We start from the raw sequence: 14,441 nt of genomic DNA on the forward strand, positions 1-14,441 counted from the left end.
GTACTCATAGAAGGGCAAATCTTGATATTGCAGTGTACACACACACACACACACTTAGTTCAAGGTGGTCAAGGAGACTCTTAGAAGTTTAGGCCTGTGACTTGGTTTTGATTTTGCAATCTCACATCATCATCATCATCATCAACTTACTAATGCAGAGTGGGCGAGATTGCAATAAGTTGGTCAGTCGAGCAAAAAGTAAAAGCTTTGCCTCACCAAAAAGGAGCATCAAAGCTGGTCAGGCACAAACTTTGAGATGGTCTCTTTGGCAAGCCAAGCTGTTAAGGGCATGCTGCATCCCAATTTTATTCCCGAACCTCCCTCTCTCATCCTCTCTCTCTTTCTAATACACGTTACACTTGAGTTCCACTGCCCACACCATTGCCTCTTATCAGTCATGCTTCTTTGGCAAGCTAAGCTATCGAGGCTCTCTGTTTTACTCTCTCTCTAAGCTATCCTCGATTACAACAAGCTTCATGGGCAAGCTAAGCAAAGTTAAGCTATTGAGGCTCTATCTTCTTTCTGTCTAATCCCTCCCTCTCTCTCTCTCTCTCTCTCTCTCTCTCCCCCCCCCCCCCCCAATATACGTTCCAACATCTCCATAGCTCCCAAGCTTCTGCATTAAGCTCTACATATCCTCCTGCATTGCCCCCAAGCGTCTACATTATCACCCAACAAGCTTTTCGTCCATCTCCATATCCGTTCCATGCAATATCTCAGTGGCAGACGACAACACCTGTCCTTGCTCAAGGTGACCGCCCTTTTTGCACACAAGTCAGATCATGCTCCCATGCTTGTGCAAGTACAAGCATCAGCTTTATTTATTCTGCAGTCTATCAGAAGGAGGGAAGAAGCTAATCAGCTAACTGATGGATAAAGGTTCTAGATACACTACTAATCAGAAAGCCCACAAAACATCAATAAAAAAGTAGGGTTTGTGATGAACCTTTACTTGAGGTGCAGTCTAACAGAGGCAGGCTGTGGGCTCACACGGTTCTTGTGTGAGGTGTAAAAAGGGATGGCATCTTCATACAGCAGTAGGCAAAGGTCCAGCTCACCCTTCAGGGGCTTTTACAAACCAGCATCAGTTGATGGCCACATACCAGGCTATTCGAATTTCTTAGCACCCAACACAGCCCACTACTCTGCTGCTGGATCTAACCCCACCCCAAGGGGCAGATCGCTCACACCCACCCGAGTTCGAGCCATGACCCCTGCCACTTTCAAGTTCAAATTCGGTTCCCCGTCCTCTCGCTCCAATGCCTTCCATGGCGGACCTCCCCTCTCTTCTTCAGTTATGGAGTTCCATCCTCCTCCTCCTCATAATCAGCCTGCAGCAGGAGATAACAAAGAGAATGTCCTCGTCACAGTCCGATTCAGGCCTTTAAGGTATCAGGGAGATAATCTACCCAGTTCTTACTATTTTCAAGTATTTGGGCCGAGAATTGCCTGAAATAACTTCTGCACTCTGAAGGTTTTGGGTAGATAATTGCCCAGATAATTCTCGCATTAAAGGAAATTTGGGTAGATAATTACCAAAGCAAGTGCATTACTAAGCACTTGATTACCCAGCAAGACCTAGTCATTACTTCTGCCAACCTAAATAGTGATTGGGTATATTTATTTTTGATTGACTGATTGATATGGAAATCCAAACTCGTTGGTGTTTAACTAAGGTAGATCAAAGTAGCTACCCACCAATCCTATGAGTGGAAGAGGCTCCATATTATGGGTTGGCTTAATCGGATTGAGCTAAATGCTTAGGGGAGATTAAACAGAAATCATGCATTTATGATGGAAACTGCTAAATTCAGCATTTCCCCCCCGACCGGAGCTAGCTGATCGGGGGGGGGGGGTGTGTGTTTTTGTTGGGTGGGGGCCAGTTTGAGGGAGATCCACCGAGGCGACGAGGTTGCATGGTACGCTGACGGGGAGACAACAGTTCGCAGCGAATACAACCCCTCAACTGCCTATGCATTCGGTAAGACGGGATTGCTTAATCTTTTTAAAACATATTCCTTTGAGTATAATGTGATTTAGCCCATACCCTAATCTACAAAAGATTTGATTCACTCATTATTTGTGGCCTAACCTGCGAGTACTTAGATCTCTAATTACATATCGAAGCAGACTTACACCTTCATCAGTCTTTTAATGTATCTATTTTAGTGGTAGGCAACATGGTGCCAAGCGGTTGGCTGTGCTTAGAGGCCCAAACATCTTATCGACAGGTCCACACGGCTCGGGCCGCCTCTATCACACCTTTAGTTGAGAGATCGTGATAATCCATCAGACCCCAATCTGCAGAGTGCCAATCGCATCATCATCTTCATGGGCCGATGATGTGGATTAGGATATACTGTGTTTACCGCAGATGTTTGTAATTTGCTTTCTTGTGCCAACATTGTTGGGTTATGTATGTAGTGCCATTCCATCAAGAGGTGGTAAGCTTTTTCCTCACTGTCAATGTCTTGGGTCACCAGACCACACATCTCAGGGGTCGAATCTGGAGATCACCTATCTCAGAAATTCGTTGATACCACAGCACCACAGCACTGCTGGAATCTCTTCCCAAAGCTGATATGTCGAAGATGTAGCAGCTCACAGGTCACATAACAGCTGAAAATCTCTGGCTCCCCAAGACCATGACGGCCTGGAACGATCATAGGCCACCCTGGGAAAATGGGTCGTTGCTGATGCTTCTCCTCCCTTCTCAAGGGAAAATTGCTTGCCCATACTCCTTCACAGTCCTTGGTTGACAGAGGATGAATCATCTGGTGAATTCAGCTTGTTTCTTCATGGGAATTTGCACCATCAACGAACAGGCTTGAAATTCAATCCATTTCTGCTCAGTTGTCAGGACAGTGGCTTGCCTTGGAATGGTTTCCTGCAGAGCTAAGTTCTCATTAGCATACCAGTTCCCCTTTTTCTGCAATGCCCCACACCTCTCAAGGACAGTGACGGTCGGGAAAGGTCTCTGGGCCTTTCTCTTGGAAAGGAGCTCTCGTGGCTCCTGCCAGTCACCTATGAAATGCCTTTCCCTAATCCTTTACACATGTCTGCATTTTGTCCCACATGACTTGGCAGGCTTTTTAATCTAATGAAAAACAAGTAAATTGAAATCTCATGCACCTCTGTATTATCTCAAAGCAGAACAATGTATCTTATACTGTGCTGGTATGACTGAGTAAATAGAGTAACGAGTTTCAATTTTTGCCAATGTCCAGATCGAGTTTTTGGTCCAGCTACAACCACTAGAGCAGTATATGATGTAGCTGCAAGGCAAGTTGTTCGTGGTGCGATGGAAGGTGTAAATGGTAGGTGGGAGTGTTATGAACAACCAACCAGTGCTGAAAGGTGTTATGCTGTTGCTTAACATGCATTTGAAATTGAGTATTCTAATCCAAATTGCACGTTTGCAAGCAATCATAGCATGAAAGTATGTTAAATTATATACATTGAAGGTCTGGCTTGCTGCATTGTTACAGGCACTGTTTTTGCATATGGAGTCACAAGCAGTGGGAAGACACACACCATGCATGTAAGCAAATTTTTTACCATGAGCTTGTACTATTGTCATTTTTATGTAGCCTCCCTCGTCCATCTGTTTTGAGTCAGTCTGTTATTTGTAGGACTTTCTTTTCCCAGTTCACGAATTTTCTTTCTAGATGACTAGCTGCATCAGTTTCTGAACGTTGTCCTTGATGCTTCTTGTTGATGCATCAAAGAGCCGAATGCCTGAGTGTAGAATCATGCCATCATGTTCAAATTGGATCCCTAAGTGTAAAATCATGCCATCGCATGTAAACTGGTTGCTTTGGATATTGATGACAGGGTGACCAAAAATCTCCAGGCATCATACCTCTGGCTGTGAAAGATGTCTTCAGCATCATTCAAGATGTACATTTCATGGAACCTTTGAAAACCAAATTTTTTGTCTTTCTCAGAAAAAATTGATGTGGAGGGTTGGGGTTTAATCTATGCCTGAATGATTGTTATGTGTACAGACTCCAGGTAGGGAGTACCTTCTTAGAGTTTCTTACTTGGAAATCTACAATGAGGTGAGTTATTTGCCTTGAATTATGCTTCCATAAGTGCATATCTACAACATCGAAATAAGGTTATGGAGGAGGGCCTTTGTGGATGAGGAAAATTTTTCTGACATACATCATATTGGGTTTGTGCAGGTCATTAACGACCTATTAGATCCAGCTGGACAAAATCTTCGAATAAGGGAAGATTTGCAGGTTATAATCTTCAGTGCTTGTCTTTGTTCCCAAAATTTGTAAATACAATAAAGTGAGAGAAGTGTGTGAGAAACGATCACCCTTTGTTTTTTGTATGTAGGGAACCTATGTGGAGGGCGTCAAGGAGGAGGTGGTCCTATCTCCTGCCCATGCCCTCTCATTGATTGCAGCAGGAGAAGGTATTAAATAACATCTCATATGTGCATTCAGCCCCTCCAACTGTTATAACAAACATTATACAACAATAAAGACCCAAATCAACCCCTTATGTGCGTGATTTAGTTAATCATGTTTATACTTCCTTACTTGTATGCCACCATAATTGGGTTCATGGTTTTTGTTGATATAGAACATCGCCATGTGGGTTCAAACAATTTTAACTTGCTTAGCAGTAGGAGTCATACAATCTTCACACTGGTATGTGTTGGTGGTTCCAAGTTTTGTTCTAGTGTAGTAGCCTAGTATATGTGCACGAAGCAGTCTGGATAATTTGTAAAAAATAGTATTATATCTTGTTCAGACAATTGAAAGCAGTTCACGGACAGGAGATTATTATGATGATGAAGTTACGCTATCACAACTGGTATGCTAAACAATTGTCATCTTTCTATTGACCGTTTTACATTGTTGGAAGTCAATGCTCCACCCTCGGCTTCAGGTCCACGTGTATGGGCCACTTGGTGATGTGGATATTGAGGAGGGGGTGCTAGAAATCAATGCTCCGCTGTGAGTATTATGTGTTATTGTAAGGCCTTCTTTTTGAGGAGCAGCCATGTCTAAGCAGCGCATTTGCCTGTCATCTTGGTTGGGACATGGGATAAGATCTTTTGGTGATTGTGCTCAAACATGGTCCTTATGAAGGGGGCTTACAAACATGAGCTAGCCGGATCCTAGGCACACAATATTGAGGGTGTAGCATTGATTTCTAACAATAATGGTCTGAAGTTTAATCTAATAAATCTTTTGCAGAACTTGATTGATCTAGCAGGATCAGAGAGTTCTAAAACAGAAACCACTGGACTAAGAAGGAAAGAAGGGTCCTACATCAACAAAAGCTTATTAACACTTGGCACTGTGAGCTGTTCCTCTGCCCTTATATATAAAGTTCTTGTTTTATTGGGAGGAGGCACCATCTAGCAAGGGACCTCTGTTTTGGTGATTTCAGTGTTAGCTTATGTGGGGACCATGCAGGTCATAGGAAAGCTGAGTGACTTGAAAGCTTCACATGTTCCTTTTCGGGACTCCAAGCTGACTCGACTGTTACAATCCTCTCTAAGTGGACATGGACGCGTATCGGTAATCCCCATTTCAGGCTTTCTTTTTCTGCTTCCTTCATTCTTTGTACCGTTTACAAATCAGCTTTCAGGGCTTTCTTCAATTTCATCTAGAAGGATGTTACTAGACAAACTTGAGATTCTTATTCAAGTCTGGTTGTACAGCTGATTTGCACCCTTACTCCAGCATCAAGTAACATTGAAGAGACTCACAACACTCTAAAGTTTGCGCATAGAGCTAAACGTGTGGCCATTTATGCTGCTCCCAATCGAGTGAGAAGCCTGACCTTTCTCTGCTCATTCCATATGGCTGGTCTACTTCATTCATTTTGATTGTGAATGATAGAAACTAAATCATATAATACGCATATCTACGCATATGTATGTATACATACATACACACACATATACATACATACATACATATATGTGTGTATTTGTATGCATATATACATATGTGTATATATACATATTGAGTGTGTGTGTATGTATGTACATACATATGAATATAGACATGGATGTGGAGAGAGAGAGAGAGAGAGAGAGAGAGAGAGAGAGAGGCTATTTTATGAACACTAAAAGGAGTCCCAAATAAAAGCACTGACATGTCTTCTGTTATTATGAAGATCATGGATGAGAAATCTCTCATAAAGAAGTATCAAAAAGAAATTTCCAGTTTGAAGCAGGAGCTGGATCAATTGAGGAGGGGTATGTTTGATAAACCATACCTCTTTGGTTCTACTCAGGAAGATTTGCTTAGTCTTCGACAACAGGTTTGTGGTCTTCCATTTCTGTCATTATCTCATGCATTCTCAGGTTTCCCTTTTACCTAATAGGCTTCATTTTGGACTGCTTTTGTTTAGATTGTGCCAGCCTTTGTATGGTTGCATGCTTTACGTATAGGCACATGTGCTTCGATCTGAGCATGGTGATGGAAGTGATAAGTTAAAAATAGTATTGAATGTACATTACATGCATGCAGTTGGAAGCAGGGCAAGTGAAGCTCCAATCAAGGTTGGAGGAAGAAGAACAAGCAAAGGCTGCTCTGCTGGGTAGAATACAGAGACTTACAAAGCTGATCCTGGTCTCCACCAAAAACAGTACTCTATCACAAGAGCCCGAGCAGCAAGCACATCGGAGACGGCATTCATTTGGAGAAGAGGATGTAAGTTGAACCAGCAAAGTCTGTTGTGTTCCGCTGAATGCATATGCCTTCAACAAATCTGCCATTAGGCATTACATAAATCATACCTGGAGTATGACCTTGTATGTTTTTCTCTATTTTTGAACACTAACATCCTTGGTAGAGGGAAATAAAGAAAGAATTAAGAAAATTATATATCGTCTGTGAAACATGAAAATGACCTATCAGACCAAATACACAAAATGAAGACCATGACGTTCTTGAGCCAAATTTGTGGTCCAGTAAGAAAGCCCTAAAAAAAAATCCTGCTAATCAACAGTAGAGCTACAATGCCAGGCATCAGATACATTCATCTCAACTTAAATAAATCTGGTTTTTGGATTGGGTTTTGGTTCAATGAGGGCTGTAACCTTACTATAGACTGCCCACTTGAGAGAGAGAGAGAGAGAGAGAGAGAGAGAGAGAGAGAGAGAGGCTTTATTTATGGTTCAAACACTCATGCGGCAGTTGAAATCTCTTGGAGAAAAGAGGCGTGCATTTGCATTAGATTTTGATGATGATGGGGGCTCAGTTGGACATGACCTAGAATCATCTTTTGAAGGAAAGATTGATGGTGAGGAGATTGTGAAAGAGGAGAAGAAGAGCAAGCGGCGTGGTATGCTTGGGTGGTTTAAACTTCGGGTAACCTCTACTCTCACTGCTAGAATTTCTGATGATCTATGCTTGCTGCCACTTTTTAACATCATGGTAAAGAAGTGTGTTTGTTTATGATGATCTATGCTTGCTGCCACTTTGTAACATCATGGTAAAGAAGTGTGTTTGTTTATTTATTATGACTTTGAATTGGCCTTCATGCAGAGAAATGGTAGTTTCAATCCAACAATGAGTCTGGATACAGAGATTTCCCCAAATGCATCTCCTGCTTCAGCTGCTTCTAATGCCCCCCACACGGAGCTATTGACCGAACTGCGAGGACGTCGGAGGTCTTTCAGCAGGAAATCCGATGAAATTGTGCCAGTTATTGAATCATTTCCTCAGTTCACACAGGCTGGTGAACTTTTCAGTGCAACAGTGCATGGTCGCAGACCCCCACCTGTATGTCATATATCGCTGTTTGTGAGAGTTTGAATGCATTGCACCACAGTTACAAAATACATGCATATATAAGATACATAAGGGGTTGTTTAAATTAAAAATTGGGGGAATTTTATACTCAAGGGGTACTTCTATTTAGCCTTAAATTTATAAAAGGGGTTTTCAAAAAATTTATAAATTCATAGAAACATGGGTTTGTAAAATACCCCTTAAATGTACATGCTACATGTAGTTTTTAAATAGTGACCTCCCTTCCAAACAGAGCCACCACCACCACCAACACACACATGTACAGACCACCCACCCATCCACTAACCCACCCGCACACGCCCGTCCATCCACTTAAGGATAACAATGTGTCCAAAAATCTTGCAGACGGGAGAAACAGTGGCTGATCAAATGGATCTTCTAAGGGAGCAAGTGAAAATGCTCGCAGGGGAGGTAGCGTTTTGCACTAGCTCATTAAAACGGATGTCAGAACAGGCAATGGCCAACACTGATGATGTGCAGCTTCAAGTAAGCCTTTTATTGTGAGAAAAACATCCATTCAATGGTGATTGATTTAATATAGCTTCTTGACTTATTTAATTGTTACCTTGGTGAAAGGCCCAGATGGAGAAAACAAAAGATGAGATCCAGGAAAAGAGACGGCAGATAGAGGTCCTTGAACAGCGTATCGTAGAGGCTGGGCAAGCTGCCTTGAACAATGCATCTCCCATGGAGATGTCAGAGGTAAGGGGGAAAAAGCTTCCATTTCCTTCAGAATCAGATTTGCGGTGCTTTTATTAAATTTATAAGCTATATAAGACACCTACTATCCAACAAACAAGATTGCACCTTACTCTGTAACCACCATTCCTAACCATCTTTTTAGGGTAGGTGTGCTGTCTCACTTGCCCTGCTTTTATTGTTATTGTTTATTACAAATTATTCTTTTTCACCTAGAATCCAATGATCAAGGTTAGGTTGTACTTTCTAACCACCATCCACCAACAGTAGGGATCAGATGTGTAGCCTCATTTATCCTGCATTTTTTAAAATATAGAGAATGTGTGGCTTGAGCTAGACTGTAAATGAATTTTGGGCATGGTCTCAGACAATCTCGAAGCTGATGGGCCAATTGAATGAGAGAGAATTTGAGTTGGAGGTAGCCAGTGACTTCCCTTTTGCTTTCTTTTTTTGAAAATTCCATTAAACTAACCAAGTGTCCTCACGTAGTGAATGGCTGTGGGAATGCTTCTGTACAGATAAAGACTGCTGATAACAGGATTCTTCAAGAACAACTACAAACAAAGGTATGTTTGTGTAAACCAATGTAATGCCTTACTCACCAAGTCACTTCAGTTTAAGAGATTCTATGGTACCAGTAAAAGGTTTCATATTGTCTCCATTGTAGATCTCTGAGATAAAGCAGTTGCAAGACATCATAGCATCAATGCAGCAACAACCTAATCTGCTAGGAGGAGAAGAGTCTCGAAACTCAAGTCATGACTACTACCTGAGCTCACAGAAGAAGAATAACAACTACCTAGACATTTCCCAGCCAAATGGAGGGACACTAAACTCTGCCAGAATGTCAGGTGATGCTCAATGTGAGAATATGAAGGCTGATGGGTTAGATGGTTTGGAAAGCCACAGGCTGAGAGTAATTTCTCGTAATATTGTGCCGGATTCTAGCTTGCAGAGTCAAGTTCTCAAACAGGTTTTCTTTCTATTTTTGCTTTAACTTGTCTGTAGAGCTTTGCATATTAGAAGCTTACTAACTTTGAGAGTAACATGGGCAGGCAGCTGAGATTGAAAAACTCAAGCAAGAAAATGACAACTTGGTAGAAGAAAACGGTGGCTTACAAATACAGGGTCAGAAGCTAGCGGAGGAGGCATCGTATGCTAAGGAGCTGGCCTCAGCAGCTGCTGTTGAGCTGAAAAATTTAGCTGAGGAGGTGAAAAAACTCTCTTTACAAAATTCACAGCTTGCAAATGATTTGATAGCAGTTCAGGAGGCAGCATTTTCCAGAATATCAAGCAAACCTTCTACTGCCAATGGTGGCTATGCCAAGCATGTAATGCGTACTGATCGTCAAACGTCAGAAGCTCAAGTTTTGAAGCTGAACCAGGTAGAGAGAGCCTGGGTAGGTGGGGGGATCGACCTTGACAATGAGTACGGTGACATTGACTCATGGGAGCTTGATCCAGAAGATGTGAAAAGGGAGCTGCATGCTAGGAAGGAGAGAGAGGCAAGCTTAGAGGCTGCTCTTGCAGACAAGGAGCAACTGGAAACAGAGTTACGGAAGAAGCTTGAAGAAGCCAAACAAAGGGAGGCTGACTTGGAAAATGATTTAGCTGGAATGTGGGTTGTAGTCGCTAAGTTGAAGAAGGAGAGGGGAACTTCGGATGAACCTTTGGAGATGGAAGTTGATGACTCACCTCAGAAAGACTCTGTCAATAATGGCATAGATTGCAATGGATTTCATGTGAAAAGTGATAACGTGCAGAAAAACAGCGTGGACGGAAAGGAACCGGATAAATGGCAGAGGTTCATAGAAGAGTTGCAAGCAAGTCTAGAAGAGGAGAAACAAAGGACTACAGAGCTTGAAAGCCTTGTTTCTAGGCTGAAGGTAATGGATCAAGCTTTTTTTAGAAGGGGTAGAAGAGGCCTAAAATATTCTAAATCTTTAGACCTGAATGCACTCAGGTGAGTTTAAGACAGTTAGGTGTTTTGCTGTTTAAACTCCCGTTGTTGCAAGTCTTCTTTTCAGGTAAAGGCTCGCCGCAGTTCATGCTTCTTGTGTACTAGAAAGGGGTTCTCAGCTACTTAGAATGATATAACTCACACAACAAGAAGCCAATACACCACTTAACCCAAGTGACATAAGGTTGCACTCGTAGAAAGCAGAGTAAAGAAATCTTAGGTATAACATCTTCTTTCATGAAGATAAGATATCGTATATTTGTAGAAAAAAATTGTCTTCTGGAAGTCTAAGCTCACCAAAGGCACACTATTTAACCAATAGGTAACAGCAAGCAGCATACTGGTCATGATTATCTGTATGGCTGTAAGGCTAAAGCTTCTTATAAGACCTTTTTTATATTATGCCTATTTTGTGGTTAGAAATGTAATGTTGGTTCATCCATTTTATGAATCTTTCAAGGGCGAAGAATTGGAGGGTCTGCATTTTTCCACTCTTGAAGAACTCCAAAATCTTCATATGGAAGCTCTGACCAAGCTCTGCCAAGCCAAGGTCTCTCTCTCTCTCTCTCTCTCTCGTTAGGCTCCTTCTCAGGTTCAAGTCCTATCATATGGATCATGTGTTTTTCCACTGACTTGGCTATGTTGTTAAGAGACTCATCATGTGTGTGTGTGTGTGTGTGTGTGTAAGAGAGAGAGAGAGAGAGAGAGAGAGAGAGAGAGAGAGAGAGGATCCCTTTTTAGAGGTGGCACTAATTGGTAGGTGCATTTAATGAGCCTTTTTTCCCAGTTTTTACCCATAGACTTTTTGTGTTGAAAGCCCCTCTTAGGTGCATTTCCAGAGCCCCATCCTGTAGCCAACCATATATATACGTGACGGGACTTTTCTAAGTCACTATTTTACGTTCTTCCTTCCCTTTTGAGGGCTCACTTCAGGGCCTTTTGATCATCGCCTATTTAGCCCCGGCCTAGTTTGTTTACATGCATCTATAGATCACGACATAGGAACGTCTTCTGAATTTTCTTAATATCATTCCAAGCTAACATTGAAATGCTGTGCTCCAAAATCTCCACATTACTTAGTATCACTCCAAGCTGACACTGAAATGCTGCCCTCCCAAACCTCCACATGATAAAAGTATCACCTTTGTGACCAAAGAGCAATGCTTGAATATGCCATCTATGTAATAGCTATTCCGCCCCTCCTCTAATCTGCACTCTAAGCATGAACTCCATCTGTGATTAGCAAGAATTGCAATCCCGAGATATTTGAATGTTTGCATTGTCACTATGGGCTGATCCATATAAACAAGAGTAGGCAATTCATGAGGCTGAATGGTCGTGACCAGCATCATTTTGGTTTTTGCAACTTTGACTGATAGTCCACTAATGTGGAAAAACTGAGAGAGAGAGAGAGAGAGAGACGCCTCCAAAAGGCCAAAGTGACTCATGAGACCAAATGTGTGGTCCAGTAAATGGGAAAATATTTCTACTAATTGACTTGATAGAGCTACAATGTTAGGCATCAGATACATTCATCTCAACTAAAAGAAATCTGGTTTGTTTTGGGTTTTGGATTGGTTTTGCTCAAATCTTCTATGAGGGCTCTGCCCTCATGATAGACTGCCCAGTTGCCTCCTTTGTGAGCTGCTTGAGCCTTGGTTAATTCTATATTCTTTTGCTTCAGTTGCATTGGGGTCAATTCTTGGTCAAGTCATTTTTCTCTGTGCCTTTTCATTTGTCTAACTGCTTTAGAACCCCAATCTTTTTGGATTTGGTGTTGCGAGTGATTACTGCATGATTACCTTGTGATGAAACAGTACATCCCATTAGATCATTGGCACAACTTCACGTTATTGGTTAGGTGAGTATCCTTCCTCGTCTCCACCTTTGTACCATCCTTGAGGTAAACTGCCCACACAGGTTTTTGAAGGGCCTTCAACTGCCTTGGTTTATCTTCTTCGATGTCAGGAGTGATTTTGGACTCTTTCAAATCATCCTTGACAATTGTCTTGATGCTGGTAACCGTCTCTTGGAGGTTTTTCTTCCTCTCGTCTTTCACCTTCGCAACAATTTCTTCTGTACATGGGGTCTCAATTGCTGGAGATGGTTAGCAAACCCTACTTCCTCAGGCTCATTCTCTGGGAGTCTTAACTGCATCTTGTTCAAAACTAATCAACTGTAGTTCCTGGTCCGTAGCTCATCTTAAGGGGGGAGAGAAAGAAAGAAAAGAAAACTATATTGACAGCTATAAAAGACCACGGTGTATAGGACCAAAAGTATTACAATGATTAATGAAGTAACTGTATCATGGAAAAAAAAGACAAACCAGCTGTCTAGATAAACATATGAATGATAAGAGTTACAAAGTAGCCCTATGACGGTTGAATCATGTGGAGCGATCACATTACGTATCTCAAGTACATGTCCTTGTTTGCATCTTTCTCAGTTCGTGATTGGCAGGAATTGACTGTGTTCCTTAAAAATCAAGCAGGCAAGAAGCAGAGATTTAGACAAAGAAAGAGAACATGGGTTGTCTGCTAGCCTTGATCAACATCAGGAGGAGAGTAATGGCCATATTTGTAAAGTCTGTTTTGAAGCCCCAACTGCTGCAGTTCTTCTTCCTTGCAGACATTTTTGCTGTAAGCAGAACTTTACACACACACAACACTTTTGTAGTGTATTTATTGCTTGGTGATAAGTATTCACATATCATGTGATTTAGCACTGATGGTTGGATATGCTCCAGTATGCAAACCGTGTGCAGTAGCATGTACAGAATGCCCGCTTTGCAGAAGTGGTATTGCAGACAGGATCATAACCTTCACCTCTTGAATGACAGTTGAGGTATGGATGCTGTGGTCTCTTGTCGCACCTGTTCGGATGACTTTTGGATGCTTTCAGGTTCATCTTACCCTGAATTGGTCCGTCTTCTCTAACAGGTTCATCTTACCCTCAATTGGTCTGTCTTCTCTATTTCTCTAACAGCAAACGAAAGGGAGACTTACAAAGAGGAGAGGGTTGCTTGCTACCAGACCTACTGCCGGTATATGTATGAGATTTTCAAGCAATGTGAGTCGAAACGAACATCTGCTTCATGTGTACATATCATCCTCATACCTCAAGCTTTCCTCTGCGATTATTCTTTATCAGCTTCAGGAGAAGCTACTGTAATCTATTCCACACATTTTTGTGGCATTTTCCCCCCGGCTTATGCCTGCTTCTTGAACTAAGATGCTTCAGGCATGTAAACTAGGTATATAGATGGATTAATAAACCTATGTCTTGTCCAGTGTTATGACATCATGCTTGTATACCGCCCACAAGTCCCATTAAGGCTTTGTATCAGGATTGGGAGTCATTTAGTCCTCTCAATCAATTTTATATAAAAAATACTGGGCATTAAAGTGTAGCGCTCTTTTTCTCTTTATCCGAACTCTCTCTCCAGGATTTGTGGGAGGGGGCAAGTTTTCTTAATATAGATTAAATTCTTTAATTAATCGCCACCACATAATGAACCTTTGTTTCTATCTGCGATCGTCTGTGGTGTTGAGAGCGAGGGAGACTAAGAACGTGATTTTTATAATGGACTCTTTCTTTTTTTCCTCTCCTGAGGAGGAACACACTTTTTTTTCCTTCAGCCCTTCGTGGAGCGAGGCTGATAGATGGGCCAGAGTACACCTATTGTAAATTGAACATAAAGGCAACGTTTCATTGTAAAATCCAAAAAGAATTGTATATTGAGACTTTTATTAGTGTTGTATATTGAGACTTTTATTAGTGTTGTATTAATTAATATTTGCTATGTGTGAGCATTAATTAATATTATCTTAATGATAAACGTTAAAGGCTCCTCCTTTCATCAAGCACCTTAGCGTATAGTGTAGCAAAGCGAGAGATGCAAGAAGGTGGAGGTTGCTCGTGCTATTGGAAAGACAAAGGCAATGATTACCTCACAAGGAATGTCATCTGCCTCATGCAAGGAGACTTGAAGA

The 14,441-nt window shown here is 41.7% G+C and overlaps 1 protein-coding gene across 4 annotated transcripts; it reads left to right on the plus strand.

The window, feature by feature from the left end:
• Window positions 1-253: 253 nt before the first annotated feature.
• Window positions 254-13,858, plus strand: LOC147641702 (kinesin-like protein KIN-7D, mitochondrial). Of its 4 annotated transcripts, XR_015265958.1 has the most exons (28): window positions 254-1,389; window positions 1,884-1,981; window positions 3,228-3,317; window positions 3,489-3,541; window positions 3,835-3,900; window positions 4,008-4,061; window positions 4,188-4,247; window positions 4,348-4,426; window positions 4,597-4,664; window positions 4,768-4,830; window positions 5,217-5,321; window positions 5,439-5,543; window positions 5,687-5,794; window positions 6,148-6,294; window positions 6,504-6,686; window positions 7,173-7,346; window positions 7,524-7,760; window positions 8,136-8,276; window positions 8,367-8,492; window positions 8,857-8,907; window positions 9,008-9,055; window positions 9,157-9,462; window positions 9,545-10,375; window positions 10,517-10,669; window positions 10,910-10,999; window positions 12,941-13,088; window positions 13,196-13,293; window positions 13,435-13,858. XR_015265958.1 is itself a non-coding variant. In XM_086798635.1 (27 exons), the coding sequence occupies exons 1-26, from the start codon at window positions 1,019-1,021 to the stop codon at window positions 13,279-13,281; spliced, it is 3,888 nt and encodes a 1,295-aa protein (XP_086654761.1). In that variant the 5' UTR covers window positions 254-1,018; the 3' UTR covers window positions 13,282-13,293; window positions 13,389-13,858. The 4 variants fall into 4 exon arrangements, 3 of the variants coding, with proteins under 3 accessions (XP_086654761.1, XP_086654752.1, XP_086654770.1); XM_086798635.1 differs by lacking the exon at window positions 10,517-10,669 and having other exon boundaries at window positions 13,389-13,858; XM_086798626.1 differs by lacking the exon at window positions 10,517-10,669.
• The last annotated feature ends 583 nt before the right edge of the window (window positions 13,859-14,441 follow it).

The sequence above is a fragment of the Cibotium barometz genome, chromosome 1 (assembly GCF_041138505.1).
Source record: "Cibotium barometz isolate CiBa-2024 chromosome 1, ASM4113850v1, whole genome shotgun sequence".
Classification (NCBI taxonomy): Eukaryota; Viridiplantae; Streptophyta; class Polypodiopsida; order Cyatheales; family Cibotiaceae; genus Cibotium; species Cibotium barometz.